We start from the raw sequence: 25108 nt of genomic DNA, 5'->3' as shown, positions 1-25108 counted from the left end.
ATTTTATTTACTTTGTATGTGCGCGCGCGCGCGCATGTGTTTGTGTGTGTGTGTGTGTGATGGAGTCTCGCTCTGTCTCCCAGGCTGGAGTGCAGTGGTGCGATCTCGGCTCACTGCAAGCTCCGCCTCCCGGGTTCACGCCATTCTTCTGCCTCAGCCGCCCGAGTAGCTGAGACTACAGGCGCCTACCACCACGCTCGGCTAATTTTTTTTTTAGTATTTTTAGTAGAGACAGGGTTTCACCGTGTTAGCCAGGATGGTCTCGATCTCCTGAGCTCGTGATCCGCCCGCCCTGGCCTCCCAAAGTGCTGGGATTACAGGCGTGAGCTGCCGCGTCCAGCCTCTACCTTTACTTTGGACTTCATCCACTCATACCTTCTGGGATCCTGCTATCCCAGTTAAACTTCCACTTGTTCGACCTCTCCCATTAACAGCCCCCTCCACTGAACATATATAATCAGGCTCAAGCTTTTCTATAATTAGTAGTACATAGAGAATCATACTCTAAAAGTTATAGTCATTCTACTCTTAAAGACTGAAACTGTTTTAGACACACACACAGTTTTAATATTCTTTTTATATATATATATATTTAGGTATTTTGAATTTTTTTCACGTGTTATACTAGAGAGTTAACTCATAGTACACAATGGGGCTAGAATTAATACTAACAATGTTATTGTGTCCCTAAATGAATGAGGAAGCTCTTAGAGAATACTGTCACGAAATGAATAAAATATAAATTATTTAAACATTGCTACCATAAAATGTAATACATAACTGAAATATTAGAAAAGACAAATACTATTATCTAATTCCAGAGTGTCATAAACAATATGTAAACAACTCTAATTAAATTACTTAATCAACCTCTGCCAAATATTTGCTGATTTTTATTTTGGTTAAGCAGAGTTTAATAAGTATCCAATAAATTTCAAAACAGGGAAAAATAAATAAATTGGGGCCAATGGCAAGATATCATCTCTTTCTAAATCTAAACTTTGGGGAAAAACTATGCTTTCTTTCACAACAGTGATTTTTTTTTCACTAAATGTTAATATTATGGCTCCCCTGTTAACTGTGCTCCTTTAGTGTTTTCATTAATTCCCTTATTCATTCAGTTGTGCAACACATATTTTACATGTCTACTGTGCACCAGGTTCTTTCTAGGCACTGAGATACAGCATTCAGCAAAACATTAAAAAATCACTGCCTTCATAGAAACTCTATGCTAGGTGATACATATAAGAAAACACATTTCTCAACTGTGTGCCTGTCAGAAATTCATTGAGACAAGAAATAAAGTATTTTGGGCCAGGACAGGCCACACTCACAGCCATTACTAGGGTGAAACTTCAAACTAGTGAAATGTATACACACACACACACACACACACACACAGAGATTAGTATCTGTATCTGTATCTAGATATAGATAGATAGACAGACAGACCAATAGAAATGATGTATATTTCTTTTACTGCCTACTTTTTGGCTAAGACACAGGTGTTAAGCAAAAATAGGGCATTTGTTCTCTGCTGCAAAGGCATTATTTTCTGAAGAGCTGGAAGACCATTTTCTTTCTTCTTCATCCTCTTACCTGTAGTACTTTCCCTTTTATAACTATTCAGAAAAGATAACTCCCTAACAAAGAAACTTTGACAATGGCTTATTTCACCCTTAGATGTGCATTCTAACAAATGACACATGACAGCAAGGGACAGATTCAGGAAGATTTCGTACAGTACATGCTGCTGGGAATGACTATTTTCTATACATTGTACTTACAGCATGAGGACAGTGAGGAATTGGTGAAGATCCCACCTAATAAAACAAAGCCAAAAGAGTATAGCACCTACCCCAAACTGGAAATAGTAAGTAAATCAAATTTCATCTTTAAGGTAAAGGAATTTCAGGCCATGTCAATTTCTGATTATTCCAAGAAGGAAAGCTATGTACACGTAACAGCCAAAACCACAACCACCCAGTGCCTGGAAAGCAAGATCCATCACCTGTTTAAAAAAGAGGCACTATTTCAGTTTCAGGAAAAAATAAGAAAATCGCGTTCTATATTTGTTCATATTCACTAGCATTTTGTACACTAAGAATACAACTATACTGTAGAAATGCCTCTCCTTCTGAAAACTTTTGAAAAATTCCTTTCAATTTCCACATAAGTTTTAAGTTTTAGTAAACCTGATAGTTTCAACATATTCTTATATTATACCTAAATCCTCCCAGCTGAAGTTTACAGCTCTTTACTCTTGTCTTTGTTACCTCTTATAACTGAAGAATTTCTCAGTGAATAATTACTAAACTTCTAAGAGGTTCCTGACATTAACCCCTTAATAAATTTCCTCTCCTACAGGAATCTCCAAATTCCAAATTTCCAGACTTACAGGCCCAGAATACCCCAAAAGTGTATGACAACTCAGATCTATGAATATAGCAGCAATCAGTGGTGGAAACTCCTTGTCCCAGGGCCTCAGTTAACCTGGCAAATGTCACTTACTATGACGTTAAATCGAACTAAAAATATTAACTCTGAGATGGCATTAATTCTAGCCAATAGAAAGTGTATCTGTCATATTTCACTTATAGATAGGTAACTTTGTTGTAGTTAATAGGTAAGTTTCTAAGATGGTAAAGAGAATCACCTATAAATTTGTATTAACAATTAACTTTGATGTCTCAGAAATATCTAAACTTAATCATTGCTGCCGTTTACCTTCTCTATGTGTACCACTGTAAAAAAAAAAAAAAAAAAAATATGTTTAAATCACCATGCAGATAAATTCTGCAGAAAATCTCTCTTCCTCTTTTCCTTATGGAAATCCTGCTTTGTTTTTAAGATCCAAATAAAGTTACATGCCCTACAAAAATGTCCCCACAGGAACCTCAGCAGAAGTAATCAAAACTCTTTTTACCAAGAGCATGTTGCTTATATTTCTAGTAATTAACTTGTTTATAAGTCCTCAACTTTAACAGTATTTGCTTGATAGCAGACTAAAGTGTTCATTACGTCCAAATCCACCAGGCAGTACTATTATAATATTTTTCACACACCAAGCAAAAGATTAAAATATCTCTTGTGACAAAAGTTTGGGCCTTCATAATACCTTTCTTTTTCTTACAGTTTTGATTTTAAGAATTAGGTAAAAATGCATGCCCTCTTTTTCTCCCACCAAATCAACTACTTCCTGACTTTCCTCTTACAATGGCAAAACCATTGACACCTTCGAATCTCCCTTGAGTCCTCTCTCTTCCTCACCTTGGGCTGGTCCTCCACAATGTCTTTTGCATTTGTTGCCTGTTTTCCAATTCCACAACCAAAGTCCTTCTTCAGTCCCTCTTTTCCTTTTATAAAGAACATATCATAGGCCTCTAACTGGACACATTGCCATAATCAATGCTAATAATTCAATAAGAGTTCCAAAATATGTGAAGCCAAACGCTTCTTCCCTTACTCTACTGCTTCCTCCACTGTGATTACAACCTTCTCATATATTATATAATGTACCTATTTGTAATATTTATGTCTCCACCCAATAAAACATAAGCTAAATAAGGGTAGGCGGTTTGTTTTGTTTTTGTTTTCCGCTTTATTCACTGATATATCCTCTGTACCTAGAATAGTGCATACTTGAAAATGGGCACAAAATATGTATTGAATGAACTAAGGGGCATTTTGCTGAAGTAAATGTAAACTTCAGCATTTTACTAAGACAGAAGCAGTATGTCTTATCAATTAATTCCTGCACACAGCCAGTGAATGCAGGTATCATATACACAGGAGGAAAGCTGTGGCTGAAGAGTTTTCTCTTCTAATCCCAGAAGTGAAGAAAGATAAGACAACAAAGACAAGAAAAGGAGATGGGCTTGGAAACAGTTCAAACTGAATGCAATAGAAGTCGGTTTTTTCCAATTTAGGATTCCATAAATATAAACAAAGAAAAATGAAAGAACAACTAACACACCTCTCTTCTCACGATGTATTTCATCCAGAAGCTGCTCCTGCCTTTCTATCTGTTGGAAGAGACACTGCAGCTCAGATTCCTTGTGTTCAGTCAGATTCCTGAGTTGTTGTCTGCAGAGCATCAGCTGGTGTCGCAGATTTTTCTCTCTGTTTTCTCTCTCTTTCAGTTCCTCACAGAGCCACTGAAGTTTAGTCTAAAAAAATGACATTTATATCTAAAGGTTAAAGAAACCCAGAAACGAGTAGCATTTCAAAACATGAGGAAAAAAAATAAGTAACATCACGATAATTTGAACAAATACAGATAATTAACTAGCAAATTTTTGCAAAATTTTAAAATACCCATGTTTAATTTGCATAATGGTCTGTATCAATTAAAAGCTGGTTCAGAAATTAAGCCATGATATTCGTAGATTTTTATAAAATCCCTTTAGAAAGACAAAGTTTGGCCTGTTAAACTTTCAATAATATGATAGGTAATCCTCTGATTTGATATACAGGGCAGCCTAGTATAGGTGTAGGAATTTAAAAAACAAATACAGCCCAGAATAGAACCTACAGACTTTTTATAAAAGAAGTATTCCTTCAGAGAATTTTTTAAAAGAGAAAATTCCTAGCATGACTTTTAAAAACGCATATCCCCATTGATCTAGCTAATTAGGTATGAGGAGAGATTTTTTATTGACTAGAAGATATAGAGTTAATGTTTATGCTTCTAAGACACAAGGAAAGTGAATTCTGGCAACTCTTCTTCACAGATTCTAACCTCACCTATCTTTTTTTCTTTCCTTTTTTTTTTTTTTTACTCTGTCACCTGGGATAGATTGCAGTGGCACGATCTTGGCTCACTGAAGCCTTGACCTCCTGGGCTCAAGCAATCCTCCTGCTCAGCCTCCTCAGTAGCTGGGACCACGGGTGCACACCACCATGTCTGGCTAACTGTTTTTTATATTTTTTGTAGAGTTGGGGTTTCACCATGTTGCCCAGGCTGGCCTCAAATTCCTGAGCTCAAGAAATCCACCTGTCTCAGCTTCCCAAAGTGCTGGAATTACTGGCGAATGACCACACCCACTCTCACCTATCTTCAATATTTAGATATTTAAAACAAGAATAGGAAAAGAAATATTTCTTTCACCTTCAATACAGCAGGATTTCAGTCAAGTCTCAGGACCCTCCTAAGTCAGGCTACCCTCCAATTCCTAGTTATATGTGAAATGTATTGTCTGTAGGAAAACCAAGCTTTTGAAAATAAAACCTGTATCATAATTATTAATATAAACTATCATCAAAAACAAAAGGGGGCCATTATAACAGTTCCTCTTCTGGAATGATGATATATAGAAATCTGTAGAAATGGTCCCCAGTGAAATACCCGTAAGTGCTAAAAATAATTTTTAAAAAATTAACATTTCTAAATATTGTCCTGTGGCCATACAGCAAATGAAGAAACATTTATTCAAGAAACTCTAGTTAACCTCATTAAAGTGGCACTTGAGGCATAACTGACTCCTTCCTTCTACCCTCAGTGTGACAAAAGCTCCACTCCTCATTCCAGAAAAACACTGCCAAGAAAACAGGGTTTTCTCTTTCTCCAGTTCACAGTCAAGGTACACGATAGCATACTAGATGGGCAGATCACCAGGATTTTTCAGCCTTGCAGCTCTGATTTGCATAGGCTAAATTCCTGGCCAAGTGCAGCAAGATGTTGAGAATCCCTTGCTCCCCCAATGTCCCACTGATAGGATGGTTACTCTCCCCAAGCACAGCAGGCTGAGAATACTGGGGTCCCAATTGCCATTTCCCCAGGCCACCTATAATAAAGCTGTACTTATGAACATGCCTGATGAATACAGATTTTTTTTGAAATCCTCGAGAAAATACTAGCAAACAGAACCCAGCAAGCCATAAAATGAACATCATGATTAATATGGTTTGGCTCTGTGTCTCCACCCAAATCTCATGTCGAATTATAATTTCCAATGTTGGGGGAGGGACCCAGTGGGAGGTGATTGGATCATGCAGGCAGTTTCCCCCTTGCTGTCCTTATGATAGTGAGTTCTCGAGAGATCTGGTTGTTCAAAGGTGTGAAGACTTCATCCTTTGCCCTCTCTCTCGCCGCCATGTGAAGACAAGACATGCTTGCTTCCCTTTCACCCTTCCACCATGACTGTAAGTTTCCTGAGGCCTCCCCAACCAAGCATCCTGCACAGCCTATAGAACTGTGAGTCAATTAAACCTCTTTTCTTTATAAATTACTCAGTCTCGGGTAGTTCTTTATAGCAGAGTGAGAACAAACTAATACAATGATCAAGTGGAAGTTATCCCATGAATGCAAGGTTTAAGAGATATTAATGTAATATACCATATTAATAGAATTAGGGACAAATGATATCTTATATGATTATATCAAAAGAAAGAGAAAAAGCATATAATAAAGTTAAACATTCCTTCATAAAAAAGACACTCAAAAAACTACAAATAGAAGAGAACCTCCTTAATATGATTTTTAAAATTTCTATGGAAAACTCACAACTATTATCATACTTAATAGTAAAAGTCTGAATGCTTTCACACTAAGACCAGAAACAAGAAAAGGATAACAGCTCTCACCACTTCCATCCAACATTGTATTAGAGGGTTATGAAAAGGCAATTATACAAAAAATAAAAAGAAATTTAAAATATCCAGATTGAAAAGGAAGAAGTGAACATATCTCTATTTGCAGGTAACAGGCTTATGTGCAGGAAAATCCTAGTAATTCCATTAAAAAAATCTATTAGAACTAATAAAAGAGTCCAGCATATTGCAATACATAAAATCAATACAAAAATTAATTATATTTCTATATATTAATATTTGCAATGAGCAATCCAAAAATAACATTAAGATAATCATATTTGCAATAGTATCAAAAATGAAGTATTTAGTGATACACATAAAACTGCAAAACTTATATCTAAAAACTACAAAATGCTTTTTAAAAAACTGAAGACTAAGTGGGAAGATATCCTAGATACATGGATTGAAAGAGAATATTATTAAGATAGCAATACATCCTGCCTAATCTACAGATTTAACAGGATCCCTGTCAGAATCCCATCTGGCTTCTTTAAAGAAATTGATGAGTTGATCCTATGTTTCATATGGGAATTCAAGGCAAATTTCCAAAATAGCCAAAAACAAAAGATATTGGAAAAGAAGAATATAACTGGAGGATTCATACTTATCCATTCCAAAGCTTACTACAAAGCTACAGTAATCAAGATGGTGTGGTATTGGCATAAGGACAGATATACAGACTGAAGGAATAGAAGTGAAAGTCTAAAAATAAACCCTTACATAAATGCCAATTGATTTTCAACAAAAGAGACAAAACAATTTAATGGAGAAAAGAATAGTCTCACCAACAAATGGTGCTAAGACAACTAAATATACAAACACAAAAGAATTCATTTATACCCGCTACTTCACACCATATACAAAAACTAACCCCAAAAGGATCACAGACCTAAATGTTAAGAGATGAAACTATAAGATTATTAAAAGAAAACACAGGCATAAATCGCTGTGACCTTGACTTGGCAACAATTTCCTAGGTATAACACCAAAAGCAGAAGCCATCAAAGAAAAAAAGCTGATAAATTGAACTTCTTTGAAATTAAAATTCTGCACTTCAAAGGCCACCACCAACAAAGAGAAGAGACAACCTGCTAAGTGGGAGAAAATATTTGCAACTCAATGTCTAATGAGAGAATTATATGTCGGATTCATAAAGAAATCAATAATAAAAAGACAAATGATGCCGTTTATGAAATGTACAGAGGATGTAAATAGATATTTCTCCAACGAAGATATACAAATAGCCAATAAGCACATGAAAAGATGCTGAACATCATTAGCCATCAGGAAAATGTAAATCAAAACCACAATGAGACTCTACTTCACACCCAGCAGGGTAGCTAATATCAAAAAGACAGATAATAACAATTGTTTGCGTAGATGCGGAGAAACTGGAACTCTGACATACTGCCGGTGGGAATGCACAGCAGTGCAATCGCTTTAGAAAATAATCTGACAGTTACTCTATGGGTTAAACATAGAGGTACCATACAACCCAGCAGTTCTACTCCCAGGTAAAACTCCAAGAGAAATGAAAAACAAATGTCCATGCAAAAACTCAGACAGAAATTACTCATAGCAGCATTATAACAACAGCCAAAAAATTGAAACAATCCAAATTTCCATCAAATGATAGACAGATTTAAAAAATGGAATATATCCAAACAATGAAATATTATTTGGCAATAAAAAACTGAGGTCATGATACATGCTAAAATGGATATATCATAATATGGATGAAACTCGAAAACATTCTGCTAAATGAAATAAGTCAATCACAAAAGACCACATATTACATGATTATATTTATGGCCGGGGGCAATGGCTCACGCCTGTAATCCCAGCACTTTGCGAGGCTGAAGCGGGCAGATTATGAGGTCAGGAGTTCGAGACCAGCCTGACCAACATAGTGAAACCCCGTCTCTACTGAAAACACAAAAATTAGCCAGGCATGGTGGCATATGCCTATAATTCCAGCTACTCAGGAGGCTGAGGCAGGAGAATTGCTTGAACCCAGGAGGCGGAGGTTGCAGTGAGCCAAAATTGCACCACTGCACTCCAGCCTAGGCAACAGAGCAAGATTCTATGTCAAAAAAAAAAAAATTATATTTATTTAAAATGTCCTGAATAGACAAATCTACAGAGACAGAAAGATTAATGGCAGACTAGAACTGGTGGTTGGATTTATAGGTGATGGCTAAGGTGTCCTGATTTTCTACTTGAGGTGATGAAAGTGTTCTCAAATTAAATGTGGTGATGACTGCACAATTCTGTAAATACACTAAAAAGCATTAAATGGTGCATTCTAAATGGATGAATTGTATGATATATGAATTATATCTCAATTAAGCTGTTATTTACACACACAAAAAAAGGAAGGGTAGAGAGTAAGTCAAGACAGAAAAACAAAGCTAAAATTATACATCTATGGATAAATGAGACCTGGTTTTAGTACACACTATGGAATCTATAGGCCTCTGTCTTGTCTGGATGTCATTGGCTAAATGTAGGAAGTCTGAAAATTATATTGGGCTGTGCACTTCCAGTTATGATTGCAGAAAGTTAACAAAGCCTACTTCACTTCTCAATACTCCCTTTGAAACATCCATGCGAACACAGAACAATAAAAAGCTTCCATAGGACAGAAAACCAGGAAACAGGGTCAACTCTTTGCCAGATAAAATAAGTACTTTCTATTATAATTTTCTGCTGAAGCACTAACGGAGAATACAGGAAAAATATGAGACGGTATACCAACATCCTCCTATGACAATCAAGGCAGCAAATTGGGCTATTCTTTAGAAAGTGTTTTCTACGCAGAGTATGAAACACACGCTGAAGGCTGGAAATCAAGAGTTTGTTATAATACTCCAAGCAAGTGAAAATACAAAGGGAAGAACCAAAATGTACATTTTTGAGATGTGGTAGTTCCTCACATGTTACGGTTAGAGAGAGAAATCAGTAACGGTCAAGACATATAACCCATAACACCCATGTTTCTAACTTACAAAACTGTGAGACAGGCTTTAGGTGTAACCCTGTGTGCTCTCAGCTGAGGTGGGCACAAAGAGATACACCTTCTCCTTGATGAAAGGAGAGGGAAGAGTAAAAGAAACTTTGTCTTGCAACATGGGTACCAACTCAAGCCACAGTAAAATAAAGCACAAAGTAGACTCCTACAGTTCCTGACTCCAGGCCCTATCTCCCAGGGAGCATTTCTAAACTCTGCCTAGGCCAGAAAGAAACGTGTCGCCCAGAAGAGAAACACACAAGCCTGGCTGGCTTCACCATCTGCTGACTAGAGAGCCCTTGGATCTTGAATAAACATCAGAAGTAGTCAGACAATAGTCACCATAAGCCTTGGGAGAGACTCAGTACTGTGCTGGCTTCAGATCTGTCCCAGCATAGTCCCAGTGGTTGTGGACACAGAGGCGCTTGTTTCAAACCTCCTCCAGCTCCAGCCAGTTCAGCACTGAGAGAAACACTGCGTTTGTTTTGAAGGAAAGTAGGGAAGAGAAAAAAAAGACTCTACCTGGTAAGCCAAGCACTTCGGAGAACAGTATGGAGGTTCCTCAAAAAACTAAAACTAGAGCTACCATACAATCCAGCAATCCCATTGCTAGGTATATACCCCAAAGAAAGGAAATCAGGATAGCAATGTCTGTGCTCCCACATTTGTTGTGGCACTAATCACAATGGCCAAGATTTGGATGCAACCTAACTGTCCATTAGCAGACAAATGTATAAAGAAAGTGTGGAAATGTGGTGCATATACACAACGGAGTACTATTCAGCCATACAAAAGAGTGAAATCCTGTCATTTGCAACAACATTTATGGAACTTGAGACACTATGTGAAGTGAGATAAGCCAGGCAAAGAAAGACAAACTTCACATGTCTCACTCATTTCTGGGAACTAAAGATTAAAACAATTGAACTCATTGAGACAGAAAGTAGAATAATGATGGTTACTAGAGACTGGGAAGGGTAGTGGGAGAGGGAGGCAGTGCATATGGTTAAATGGGTATATATAGAATGAGTAATATCTAGTATTTGATAGCACAACAGGGTGATTATGATGAACAGTAATTTATCATGCATTTTTAAATAATTAAAAGAATAGAATTGGAATATTTGAAACACATGAGAAACAAGTGCTTAAGGTGATAGATATCCCTTTTATAATGATGTGATCATTATACGTTGCATGCCTATATCAAAATATCAACTTTTAGCAGATAACAAATTAAACAATTTTGGCAAACAAAAGAAATATATAAGCACAGGATAAAATTTAAAACAGACAAACCTGAAGGAATACATTTTAAAAAATGGCAACAAGAACATGGACTCATAAAAGATATGACATTTACAGTTGACCACAGACTCCACAGGAGTGAAAAAGAAGACAGTTTTTCAACCTCCTATCAATAGAAAGACCACCTGTTCTAGGAACAAGTCACTATTAGACAATATAGTAGGCTTTAATCTGGTTGGTATGCACCATAGATGGCAAATGTGAGTAGTTACAAGCGCAAGGTAGAAAACATCAATAAAAGAAGTTGATAGAAAATACAGAAATGTATCTGTTTCTCTTAATCTACTTTAAGAAAATTAACAGAGCAAGCATAATGATAAAATGCAACACTTTTCCCCCATGTTGGAAATGAATAAAGAATGGAGGGGACTATGTCAAACCATAGTGTAGTTGTCCCTGCTAATGTGGTCAGGTCCATGGTTTTTCTCATTTCCAACTGTTTTCTGCCATATACGAATGAAACTCTACTTTTTTATCAGATCTTCTGATGTTTCCCACACAAAACTTCCATATTGTATTTATGCAATTGTCTGCTTTTTTAAATGTTTGCTACCAATTCAATTTTTAATAACCCACGTGGTCCAAACAAAATGGGTCCCAGCACAATCCTCCAGTAATCTCTTCTAACCCAGTGATTTAATTGCAAATTTAAAAAATCACTTCACATTTCCTTTTCTCCAATGCTTTTCCACCTATTCCATCCTAGTCTTTCACCTTTGTGTAATTACTACCTATGGTCACTGCTACTACAAGAGATGGTAATGGAGAAACAATAAATCTGTTTTGTCCTAACAATAATACTAATGGTTCTGGGGAAAAAAACAAAACAATAACAACAACAACAACAAAATCCCTAACAAGGTATTAGTCAGATTTAATATGTGTTATGGATTGAATTCTGTCCCCTCCGACTTCATATGTTGAAGTTCTCACCCCAAGTGTGACTATATTTGGAGATGGGGCCTTTAGGGAGATAATTAAGGTTAAATGAGGTCATAAGAGTGGACTCTATCTGATAGGAATCCTGTCCTTACAAGAAGAAGAGATAGCAGAACACTCTTTCTCTTCCAGCCTCACAGAAGAAAGGTCACATAAGCACACAAAGAGAAGGTAGCCATCTACGAGCCAGGAAGAGAGGTCTCGCCAGAAACCAAACCTGGCACCTTGATCTTGAACTTACAGCCTCCAGAACTGTGAGAAAATAAATTACTGTTTAAGTCATTCATTGTGTGGTATTTCATTATGGCAACCTGAACAGATTAATATAATATGACCTACGGCTTCAGTCTATTCTTATGAGGCCTTTATTCCATTGTCAAACAAAATTAAAAATAAACTATAGTTAGGAATTTTTTATGAAATGAATCTGTATGTAGAATATATTATTAATCCTACAAAATAAAACATCAACCTATGGAAATTTAATCAATCAATAATCAATTATGAGAATCTGTGTGTGTTGGATAAATACCCAACATCTGCATTAAGTATCTTGAGGAAGCAGCTTGGAACACTATATAGAAATAACTTTAACAATTCCCAATAATAATTAGCTGACAAGGCTATTAATCACGGAGCAAAAACCATTCTATTAACCACTCACCGGAGTATTTTACAGATTACATAATAGGATCATTTATTTAACTCCATCAACAAGTATTGCTAAATAAACCAAGATAGAGAATGAATTTGTAAATATGTCTGTTTTGCTTTTTTTTTTTGAGATGGAATCTCGCTCTGCCACCCAGGCTGGAGTGCAATGGCACAATCTAGGCTCACTACAACCTTTGCCTCTTAGGTTCAAGCAATTCTCCTGCCTCAGCATCTCAAGTAGCTGGGACTACAGGCTCCGGCTACCACACCTAGCTAATTTTTGTATTTTCAGTAGAGATGGTGGTTTCATTATGTTGGTCAGGCTGGTCTCAAACTCCTAACCTCAGATCATCTGCCCACCTCGGCCTCGCAAAGTGCTGGGATTATAGGTGTAAGCCACCACACCCAGGTAATGGCATTTTTTTAATCCTTCGTAGTTTAGTTGATAGCTTCTGATTAGGTGAAAATATTCATAAGTATCTAGTAAAACTACCAAGATGATCTTTTTAATTTGTGAGACTCTTCTACTGAGTCCTAGGGTAATAATATACTAAAGGCACTAAGAAATGACTCAAAGCTAAAAATCAAGGACCACAGAAAATTTAAATAAAAAGATTATAGCTTATAAAGGTAACAGTAATATTAGGAACCAGAATTTTGCTCCTTTAATTTCTGTGCTTCTTTTCCCAAACCTCTAGAAACAATTTTGAAAGAAAACATTTGTATAAGAACCAGAGATAAAGAGGATGGCAATTTTTTAGAACGTGGTCAGCCACCTAAACAAGAATTAAATTAGAAATGCAAGAGTCAACAAGTCAATACAAGTCAACCTAAAAATATGTAATTTTTTCAGTAATACTTTCTTCACCTTTTAACTAAGTTATAAATATAATCAAGAAAAAAGCAAAATAATCTCCACAGCAGTACATATACTATTGCTCAATTAACTGAATATATTCCACGTAAATAATCTAAAGAGTATTTCCAACAAATCAGTCAAGCTACTGAGTGTAACATTTTCCATTCTATATCAGAAGGATAAACTATTAGATATTTATCCACATCTATCAACAAGAATTAAGTACACTGGGCCTAATACTTCTCACACAATGTTTTAAAAAATCCACATCAATAAAAAGACAATATTTGTAAATGTAAGGTTTATATTCAAGTGTGGATTACACAACCAAGGGAGAAAAATGATGGAACAGAGTTCTGAGGCCAGAGGTCTAAGCCCTTCTCAGTAACTAATTAGCTTTACGTCCTTAGGTAAAACTAAAAACATCTTGGGCCTCAGTTTCTTCAGTCTACAAAACGAGGTAGTCAAACTACATGATCTTTAAAGCTACATCACTTAAACAGTGTGGAAAAGCAAATGTTTGTCAATGCCTAGAATATACAATACTACAAAAAGTGTAACTCTTTGGCGTGATATCAAACAACACAATATAAAAAAATCTTCTCCCTAACTTTGGAAGTGTATTTCTTACCCATCTAATCTCCAAGTTTATAGCTATGATCAAATAACACCAGTACTGAGGAATTAATATATTCACTGAAATCTCATGTGCTTGTTATTTATTTTTCTATAATATTTAAGTTGAGGAAGTGCCTCAACTGGGAAAATGTAGCATGCCCAATATAATTACTCTTTTAAAAAATATTTATTGAACATTTAGCCAGGCATTGTGATAAGTGCTGAAGATGTAGTAAGGAACAGGGTAAGCACAGATCTTCCCTAGTAACATTTACAGACTAAAGAAACAGAAGCAAATGGGGAATTTCAATACAATGGGGCAAAGGCCAAGAAGAAAAAGTCTAGCTTTACACCATCAAAAAAGTATATAAATTCACCTTTTTGTTTCTTAAGGGAATAAATACCGGATCCAGGAATTAAATGTGTTCTTATATGAACACCAATGCACTCAGGATCCTGCCTGATGTGGAAGCACAGCTAATACCAGCTTTTCTTTATTCTCTGTCACAAAACAATAATGTAACATGTGGACTCAACAGTGATTCTCTCCAGTAGGTGAATCCATCTTGAGAGTGCTGGCCTGTGCTAGATATGACATGCTGTCCCTACCATCTCCATGTGAATATCTTTAGTACTTCTCACTTCTTGCCATGATGTGAACAAAAACTGTAATCTGTGTCTTTGTCCTTGCTTCTCTTGGGGCCTTCCTGTCCAACTAGAAATTTCTGACTATCAGTCTCCCTGGTGGAAACTCTTTCAATACTGCCATGAATTTGCCTGTCTGGGAGACTGCATGTTCATTTATTCAGATACTAACCCCTGACTGGAGTCTTCTACTTCGACTAGAAAATCCTGGAAATTTCTTTCTCTATCACCCTAGAATACAACATCTCTCATCACGGGTATGCTGTCAACAAAATCACTCCAGTCTGTCCTTTCCTCTGAATGTCTGAACAATTTTCTTAATTCAGACTCTCACTCTAAGCTTCTTAACTGGTCTCTCTACCTCAAATCTTTCCAACTCTAATCTACCTTTCACTTCACTACCAAAATATAAATATAAGCAATGCTACTCTATCCTGTTCAAAACTCCTTTGTGATTCTCCATGCAATGTAGATCTGAATCCAGGATCCTCAAAATGGCAAATAATGCTCTACTGGATGAACCTAATCCTAATCCCTCTGGAGCCCCATCCCCTGCCATTCTCCATGTCATATGTTCATATTTTACTATTGCCAAATCATTTGAGCTTTCTTTGCATTCATCAAATTGCTTCTGTTCTGTGCCTTTCCTAGAACTTTGTTCTTTGCGTGGTTGCTCTTTGCTCTTTACCTGGATGGTTTCAATATTCATCTGGGACATCAGCCTCCGTGGTAGCTTCTGCATACTTCTATTACAGCTCTTACTTATAAGACTGAAATTATCTGCATATATGTCTGTCTTTTCTAAAGACCAGGACAACGTCTTGGTTTTTTTTTGAGATGAAGTCTTGCTCTGTCGCCCAGGCCAGAGTGCAGTGGCGTGATCTTGGCTCACTGCAACCTCTGCCTCCCGGGTTCAAGCAATTCACCTGCCTCAGCCTCCCGAGTAGCTGGGACCGCAGACGCATGCCACCATGCCCAGCTAATTTTTTGTATTTTTAGTAGAGACAGGGGTTCCCCGTGTAAGCTAGGATGGTCTCAATCTCCTGACCTCATGATCCCTTCACCTTGGCCTCCCAAAGTGCTGGAATTACAGGCGTAAGTCACTGTGCCTTGTTCATTTTTTTATGCCCACAGCATGTAACAGCCTCTGAGACATAGTAGTTTCTCAGTAAATTCCATTAAGCTGAAGAAAACATGGCCTTACCATACCTTGTTAGAACTTATTACAAAAACATACCCCTAATCAATGGAAACTGCTTACCTGGCATTCCTTAATGACCATGCGATGGTTAATACTGAGTGCCAAATTGATTAGACTGAAGGATACAAAGTATTGAGCCTGGGTGTGTCTGTGAGGGTGTTGCCAAAGGAGATTAACATTTGAGTGGATGGGCTGGGAAAGGCAGACCCACCCTAATCTGAGTGGGCACAATCTAATCAGCTACCAGCATGGCTAAAATATAAGCAGGCAGAAAAATATGAAAAGAGAGACTGGTCCAGCCTCCCAGCCTACATTTTTCTCCCGTGCTGGATGCTTCCTGCCCTTGAACACTGGACTCCAAGTTTTTCAGTTTTGTAACTTGGACTGGCTGTCCTTGCTCCTCAGCCTGCAGATGGCCTATTGTGGGACCTTGTGATCATGTGAGTAAATACTTAATAAACTCCCCTTTATAAAGAGATCTATTCCATTAGTTCCATCCCTCTAGAGAACCCTGACTAATACAGACCATCTCAACCCTCTTCCTTCCTGTAATTTCTTCTTATTACCATTCATTAGCTATTTTACCTGTAAGTATAGTCCAACTCTCAATTGGACTTCATATTTTTATTATGCCACCACTGCCAACAAAGCAACTGTGATGCAAACCCCACCCAATCCTTGTTTTCTAGAATTAATACTAACAGAACAAATTCACTTGGCAGATTTATGAAAACAATTACTGAATGCCCTCAGAGGTCCTTCTAATACTGCAAGATGTCAGAATGGACTATCTGAAGAGCAATTCTGCTTTCCATATAGTATTTTGTCCTCTGACTTAGATCTTATCTTCAATACTTATAGAGCTGTCCAGTCGTAGTTCATGGGAATTACAGTATTGTAGCCCATCAATAACTTAAGCCATCTTTCTAGTAAATAGATTCAATTCCCCCTTAGTCAGTTGGTCAGTGTGGTATTTTTTATCACAACCCGTTTACACTGTAGAAGGAACTGTTGTCTCATGCAGTATTAGAACTGGTCTGATCAGAAGTTCAATCCCATTAAAAGATAAGGGAAAACTGCTCACTAGCTCCCAAATTAAAGAGCTATGATTAAGAGTCATCTCTGACTCTCATAATTTAACTGAACTACAGCAGTGAAAGCTTTCTGTTCAGAAATGATAAAGACTTTAACTTGAAAGAAAATTCTAACTACATTGCTCTTGTTGTCAGAATTGTGAAGTTGAGAAAAAGAAAACTGAGAAATGCAATATTAATGCACAACAGAAGTTTCTGGCCAAAACATTCTGAGGCAGCAAAACATTCTAAATTCCCTAATTCAAGTGGCATAAATATAAATTTGTATTTGTTTCTATCAAAAATGGCTAGAAATGCACAGGTTCATTGTTAAAGTTCAATGTTCAATCACTATACTTTCATTTTCTTGTTAAGAATGCTTTGTTTCAGGAGGCTTCCCTAATGCATAGTTGACCTTCAAAGGTAAACCTCATCTTTCCATCACCTCCCACCCACGTCTTACTCACCAATCTCAGGGCATTATCTGTGGTTACTCAAATATTCTCATCTTCATGTTACTGTTCTATCCATAACTAACTAACTTGAGAACTACATATTTTTGTAAGGCCAAGTTTAAATATTGCTTTTTTCCAGAAGCTGTCTCTGACATGCTGGTAGCATCATACCCTACCTTTCTCCCAGCACAAACAACAGAATTAGTTCTTCCTTCTTCTGTGTTCCTTTGTCAATGTTCACATATATCTATAATCTGGTTCTTAATATTTCAACAGTTTTATTTTCCTTTATTCTCTCATTCTAGGCCTACATATTTAACTTTTAAATGTTAAAATAAAAAACATAGAGATTCCCTAAACGGACTGGAGGGATTTCTTCCCCTGCAATTAAGTATTATAGCTTCACATGTTCAGTTACATGACAAAATAAATGGCTAAACCAAATAGGATGGCTTAAAGATCATAAATATTACAATAACTTTAGGATTCAAAGATCAATTACCTTGCTTTCTGCTAACCAGCGATGTGGGTCACAATGTATATCAGGACCAGATGAAAAAACCTACAAGAGAAAAGAGTCTATCAGAAATACATTTTTCTCTGACATAAATATATAAATGAAATTCTTCACCACAGCATCCAAAAGTATAGTCCCCCAATTTAAGGATTTGAAAAGAAAAATGTTTGCCCCAAATACTCAACCAGTTCCAAACCAGCATTCATTTACATGCCTCTTTATGTATGTATTCATTTATTTATGTATTGGCAATAAATATTGTTATGGAAAAATCAACTATCAAGTGCTATCATTGCTAGGATCTGTGGAGGCTGATTCTATGGAGCTCCATATGGCAAACAGTTTCAATTAAAGTCAGGTTACTTCATTTTTGTTTGTTTCCTTTCTTCAGCCTTGTTCTGCATAATGTATTTCAAAGAGGGTTATATGTGATTACATGGAAACAATCCTTTCTCTCATTTATCCTTAATTTAATACTAAATTTAACCCTAATTTAATACTAAAAGGGCCATTTTGTCTTATCAATGATTGTCAATAGACACAAACTCATCAACATGACTTCAAGTAAACATTGCTTTGTATTTCAAAATAATAACAAAATTCTACAATAATAGTTCATCTATACTAGCTGCTTTGACTTCCTTCATGCCAACTCATTTATAAAATCCCTTGCATCTGGTTTTGTCATATTACTAAACTGTATTCAAAGTTGGCAATGATTTTATAATTGTAAATACAAAAGTTTTTTCTCAATTTGTACTTTTGTTGAACTCCGTGCTACAAATAATATTTTTGAGGACCTCTTTCTCAAATTTGCCTGTTTAAAAATACCTTATCCCTCTACAAAGAGAAGTCTATTCCTATTCTCAAATACCTCCATACCTCCTGAGCTGTGTGAACATTGCTTCTTTGTCAGGAATATCATTAGTTAACTCGTTTAGACAAATGCTGAAAGCATACTAAGTGCCTACCACGTACCACATACATGAATATTGTATTCCTATATCCAATTTTCTCTCATCCACCTTTCTATCTAAATCTCACCCAATCTCATATCCTCCCTGCCTTTTCAAGGAAATTTTCCCTAATCACTCGAGTTCACAGTATATTCTTCCTCTTCCAATTCTCTACTACATTGCTGAATATTTGCAAACATCCATTTGTCATTGATTAGAATACACTTTTATTATTTTCTTTCTCATTCATGAATGTCATACATGTCAATTAAATCTTCTGTGGCCTAATAAAAATATTAATGTTTAATATCAAAGTAAAAGATAATTGGATACAATAAGTACAAGTAATGTTCACATTTTATTATTTGCTTTACAGAAATATCTATAGCTTCATGTTTAAGAAGATAGCCTTAACTGGGCCGGTGTGGTGGTTCACGCCTGTAATTCCAGCACTTTGGGAGGCCAAGGCTGGTGGATCACCTGAGGTCAGGAGTTCAAGATCAGCCTGGCCAACATGGTGAAACCCTGTCTCTACTAAAAATACAAAAATTAGCTGGGCGTGGTGGCACATGCCTGTAATCCCAGCTACTCAGAAGGCTGAGGCAGGAAAATTGCTTGAACCCTCGACACGGAGGTTGCAGTGAGCAGAGATCGCACCATTGCACTCCAGTCTCAGGGGACAAGAGCAAGACTTTGTCTCAAAAAAAAAAAAGAAGAAGAAGAAGAAGATAGCCTTAACTATTTAACAAATGGTATCAGCACAGTGTCTGGCACAGAGAACACAATAAACCACTGTTACTGGATATCAAGATGTCACTATCAATAAATAGGCTTCAAGGTCTACTATGAAAAAAGCACTATAACAGGCATTTGTCATTACAAACATAAAGAAAGAGAAGCCATATGTATTTGTGAACATATTACCAAAAAAGGGCAATACAAAATAATGATAGGTAACATTGAGTATCTACTAAGTGCAAGATATTTGACCCTATAATATGCACCTTCTATATCTTATCTTACTTTATCTTCTCAATGAGCCAACTTATAACTGGGGACATGAACTCTTAGAGAGGAAAGAGCTTACATAACTTATCCAAGGTCATATATTAGAAATTTGCAATGACTTCCAATGTGAACCTATACCTGTCTTGATCCAAAGCCCATCATCATCATGCTCTAAAACTGAATGAATACTCAGACCAAGTGTTATGGAAAGACAGAGACTAAAATAAGTGCAGTGCAGAACTAATCTATTTACCTGAGCTCTTGAATTATCAAAAACTGGCCTGTGAGAATGATATATCTTTAATTCAGACACTTTCCTAATTGTTTTATAATTGTAGTATATGTCTGTCCTTCATTGTCAAACACATACATTAACTAAAGTGGAATAAGTAACAAATAAATAAGTAACAAGTACAATGACTTGAAAAATAAAAATGTAACTAAAAATAACATCAACATTCCCAGGACTTTTCTCAAACTCATTTATTACATATCTATGTTCTAATCTATTCCATAGCACTGCTACTCTTTACATACAATGGCTGAAAATCTCATCAGCAATATTTCAGGAATCAATAAATGACTAAATGGAATTATTTCTTTTTTGAAAACATTTTACATACTTATTCCACACTCTGTCAGAACTATAAACTATAAAGCAAAGAATAAATTTTATCTTTACCACACCCCTGGGTGGTTTCTTGAGTATGTTTCTTTAGTGCTATGTTCTTGAGCACTCATTTTTTTCACAGGTTTATAGCAATAAAACAACAGAAGTTACTAATGAAAAGAGGCCCACAATGAAAAAAATGTAGACTCTTAAAAAATTAATAAAATTTCCTTTCTTTTAGATTTATTTTCCACCCAATACTTGGATTAAATTCGTCTTTCTCTAGGGGAAGAAGTGTAAAACCCATTACCACAGTCACTCCATGTCCGAAAGCCTATAAAAAATTGGATGCTTTTTGGAATATTTTGGAAGGATAATTTGTGACTCATAAAGAAATAAAATATTTAAGCAATCTGCTATCTGCAGATCATGTATTTGCCTGCAATTGTCCATAAAAAAGTGTGCATATATACACATGTATGTGTGTGCATGTGTGTGTGTGTGTGTGTGTATATATATATATATTACAACATGATCCAAATGTTTCCATTTTACCTTCCCACATGATTGAAAACAAACAATCCTGTTACAAATATTTAAATACAGAATACATATTGCATTGCTAATATATACTTCTTTGAGATAAAAACTATGATCTTCAAGGCTCCATATTCATTAAATAAATGCAAATATGACAAGTCTTAAATTTAAAAGCAGCATTAGACAGGAAAAAAAATAAGTCAGAATTATCACAGGCCCTACAATAGCTCTAAAAGAGTTAGTTTTCCCCCTAAAGCCAATTATTTCTCATATTAGACTCATAGTCCTTTCAAACTAATACTTGAACTTAAATAAAAACTGTAAATGGGAATACACATTGTAAAAATTCCATCAACTCTACCAAATTCTATTAGTTAAAATATTTCCATTAAAGACAAATTCTATAAACGACTTGACTGCAAGAGAATTACAGTTATATTTTCTTTTAAACACAATTTAAGATAGAAGAAAAGGCAGAAAGAGTACGAAAAAAGAGGGGAACATAGTAGTATGAGAAAGGAAGGTCATTCTAGAGGAGGAAAAAGACAAATGTCAAAATCAATAGTAGAAACTTCTGAAAAGTAAAAATCATTTCAGCATAATATCAAAATGTGAGTGCCATCATATCACCCAACGCAGTAAATAGAGGGGTAAATGATGCTAAACTGTAACGTATTATGGTTACACATGTCAAAGCAACGTAATGATCTCTGTATATAAAATGGCAGCATAACCTACAGTTGACAGAAGTGCTTACCTGCAAGAAATTCAGAGCATCTATGATCACTTCTGTTTTTATTCATCATTTTACTATGACTCTAAATTGGGTAGCAGTATTCCATTTGTTAAAATAGAAAAACTACATTAAATATAGTTGGTTTAAATAGGGAAGGCAGATAACATAGTGGTTATTAATTTAGGTTCCAGCGTTAGACTCCATAGGTTTGAAGTCCTAGTTTAGCATTTAACCAGATGTACAGCCAAGGGCAAGTTACTTAAACCGTCCAAACCTCCTTTTCTCTTAAGTGGGTTTAATCAGAGTAACTAAAAGATAGGGTTGTTTCAGAGGATAATGGAGAGACTAAAGCACCATGCATACTACATACAGTACCTATACTAGAGAACTCAATAAATGTTAGCTGGTAATATACTAACAACAACAAAAATAGCCTGTGATAGTGAAAACTCAAATTCCAGGCCTCTTGAATCCAAGAGATAACTCTCTTATAAGGCTTTTTTCTTTTTTTTTTTTTACAGAGTGGGACACGGCAATTCAATGAAAGAACACCACTCGTTCTCTCACCACAACTGTGCAACAGATCCAGTGCCTTGTTCTAAAAAATGTAAAATGTTATTTTGTTTTATAGAATTTTACATAATAATAATCTGACTACCATACATTAAAATCCTACTATAATTACATATTAGGAAACTAACTGAAAATATAAGGCACAATGAGAATTCATAATTACTTTTAATTTCTCCATTGAGTCCTTGGAGAATGTTTTACAAGCTGCATCAATTTCCTTTCCTATCACACCAAGAATGGATTCCTGTTCAGTCTCCAAGCAAAGAAGTTGATCCTTGAGCTGCAATCTGGCCTCTTCGGTCCTCCTTAAGTGCTCTTCTTCAATGCTTATATGTTTTTCCTAAGGCATTGACAAGAAATTAAACAAGGTGATTACTATTAAGTGGAGGCAAGAAATACTTATAATATCTGTTCAACCAACTAGCAGTGGATTAGAAAAGAAATCTGATTCCATCAGTCCCCTTACTTTACCAACATAAAACACTTTAATCTACTCATTAACTGAGGTAAAATTGTAGAGTTCCATCGTAGGGCAGTTTGGGAACTGGTGAGCAGATATTTGGCAAACAAAATTATAATTCCCTAACCAAAAAAAAAAAAAATAAGTAGAAAAAAGAACCTTTTCCCATTTTAATAACATATTCTCACTAATGAACGAGAGTAAAAACTGATATCAGACACTGACTTCAAGCTTTCACTGAACATTAGTAAAACACCAGAAAATATAAACTGCTAAATATGATGCTAGTTTCTTCAACTGAGGAAAAAAATAAGTGTTACCACCTTTATCTCATCAAAATATAGTTTCAGAAAAATTCTAAGTTTTCAAATGCAATTATATCACATAAATGCTTCTGAGTCATGAAAATTTGATAAGAGAAAGATGAAGGTACTTTTCCATCTTGTCATTGTATACTTAATGAAAAGGCGTTTCTAAGGAGCCCTTTAAGAGATTACAAGGACTTGCGGACCCACTCTAGGCAAAAACAATTCTAAATCATTATGATTATACAGTTACATTACTAGAGAAATTGCAAATCATAGGGCTTGTAATAAAATAACAAAATCACTAGAACTATATGTCTAAATGCTGGACCAAATCCATGATGGCTAACTATAACACCTTCAGTCATCACACTGTAACCTAATCATCTTCAACTGGCCTACTAAATACAACAAAACCAGGAAAATTATGTGAGCAACAAACCCAACCTGAATTGAAAAAAAAATAACAAGGAGCTCCACTCATTAAGAATTAATCATTTAAGCTAGAATCATATTTTACTAAAAGAAACATACATGATATTTCCTTTCAATTCAACTTACTTTAAAAACAAATGAAACATCCTCTGCCAGAAAGGACAGACCCTTTCATAATCTATCTTCTGCACTTCTCTCTTGCCTCACCTTCCTCCTTTCCACTCTCTCGGAATTTGATTACTTACAGCATCTTACATCCACCTACATTTGTCTCCCCGGACCACATCTGACTTGTACAACCCTGCTTGAAGTTGTGCTACTTCAAAATGGGGCTAGTAGACAAAAGACATTTATCTCAAGGAGTTCATCTTAGTCCATCATCCGGGTCTGGATCTCAGCTTTGTAAAACTAGGAACTGGAATTTCTTTTTGGTACTCAGAGTGGTACTTTCAGCAGCAGAGTAACATTAAGATCACAAGAGATTAATGTGTATGAACTAGAAAGCCACTAAACAACATTCATTTACGATGAGAACCATAACTACCATAATGAATCAGAATGTCCATGTCAGCATAACCAGTACATATGTGTTCCCCCTACAGACAGATCTAGATGGGAAGGCAAACTATAATCAGACTATAGGTTAATGAATAGGAAATTAGAGCAAGGGGAGTTTGTTTTATGAAACAATGTTTAAATGGCATCCTGCTAATGGAAGTCCAGCATGTTCACCACACATCAGGAATTTACAAACCACAACAACAGGATGTCCATTCTTCTAGGTAGTGTTTGCATGAGGGTACTGAGATGCATCTCCCTAACTTTCTTGTTTTTCTACATTGAGCTTCTGTCCAAACTCTCCCTACTGATTGATATTAATACATCATTTCTTCAGATTTATTAATATTTTCCCGAGTCTTGCTCACATCTAGGAGTTTTCTGAAAAATTAACATCCCAGCTCTGAAGAGTATTTGATAATTGTATCATTTACTCATTAGAAAGCAGCATTATTACTAAGTCTCTAGGTGATATTTGCCTCCCTACTGTTCCTGTGTATCTACCACCTATACCTTCTTATCCTTCAAAATTTATCCTTTAAGATGCTGCGTCCTTTCTTTCTGAACTCCCGAAGCAAATCATTCCCCTAGTATATTAGGTATATCATAATTTTTAATTTTTTTCAAATTGTAATATAATTATTTGCTTGTGCACCTATCTCCCCAAATAAACTGCTAATTTCAGGAGTCCACAAAGCATGCTTGTAATCGTCTTTAAACTCCTCCACTTTGCTGAATAAATGATTTAAACATTTTTTGAAGACTCAAATTCAATACGTTAAAGATGATTTCATCAATTACCATGCACAGCTTATAACCTTGGAGGCTACCGAGGTGTGCTAGGAGGTTTCTCCCCACACATACATAGGGCCTCCTGATGGTGCAGTATTTTCACAGTCTAGAAGTAATAAAGAAAATAAATACCCTATCAGGGTATTAGAAGACTGCCCATATTTTAAGCAATTCAGAATAATGTTATAACTGATCTTTCTTTTCTCACTTCCCTCAAAGCCAACTCTCTTTCATCCACTACTACTTTTCTGTGGTCTCCATT

General features: G+C 35.9%; 1 protein-coding gene across 16 annotated transcripts in view; it reads right to left on the bottom strand.

The window, feature by feature from the left end:
* The window catches only part of CEP128 (centrosomal protein 128), a 449960-nt gene that overhangs the window by 247518 nt on the left and 177334 nt on the right, over nt 1-25108 (bottom strand). For 15 of the 16 annotated variants that reach the window (XM_021941917.2, XM_021941915.2, XM_021941920.2 and 12 more), the window contains 3 exons: nt 22460-22636; nt 17859-17918; nt 3977-4169 (listed from right to left, as the gene is read on the bottom strand). In XM_021941917.2, coding sequence (XP_021797609.2) covers nt 3977-4169; nt 17859-17918; nt 22460-22636 — 430 coding nt within the window. Of the gene's footprint in view, nt 1-280; nt 2012-3976; nt 4170-17858; nt 17919-22459; nt 22637-25108 lie in introns of those variants that run through there. The other variant, XM_021941925.2, reaches the window with a different exon arrangement.

The sequence above is a fragment of the Papio anubis genome, chromosome 7, assembly GCF_008728515.1.
Source record: "Papio anubis isolate 15944 chromosome 7, Panubis1.0, whole genome shotgun sequence".
Lineage (NCBI taxonomy): Eukaryota > Metazoa > Chordata > Mammalia > Primates > Cercopithecidae > Papio > Papio anubis.
This window is presented reverse-complemented; position numbering and strand designations above follow the sequence as displayed.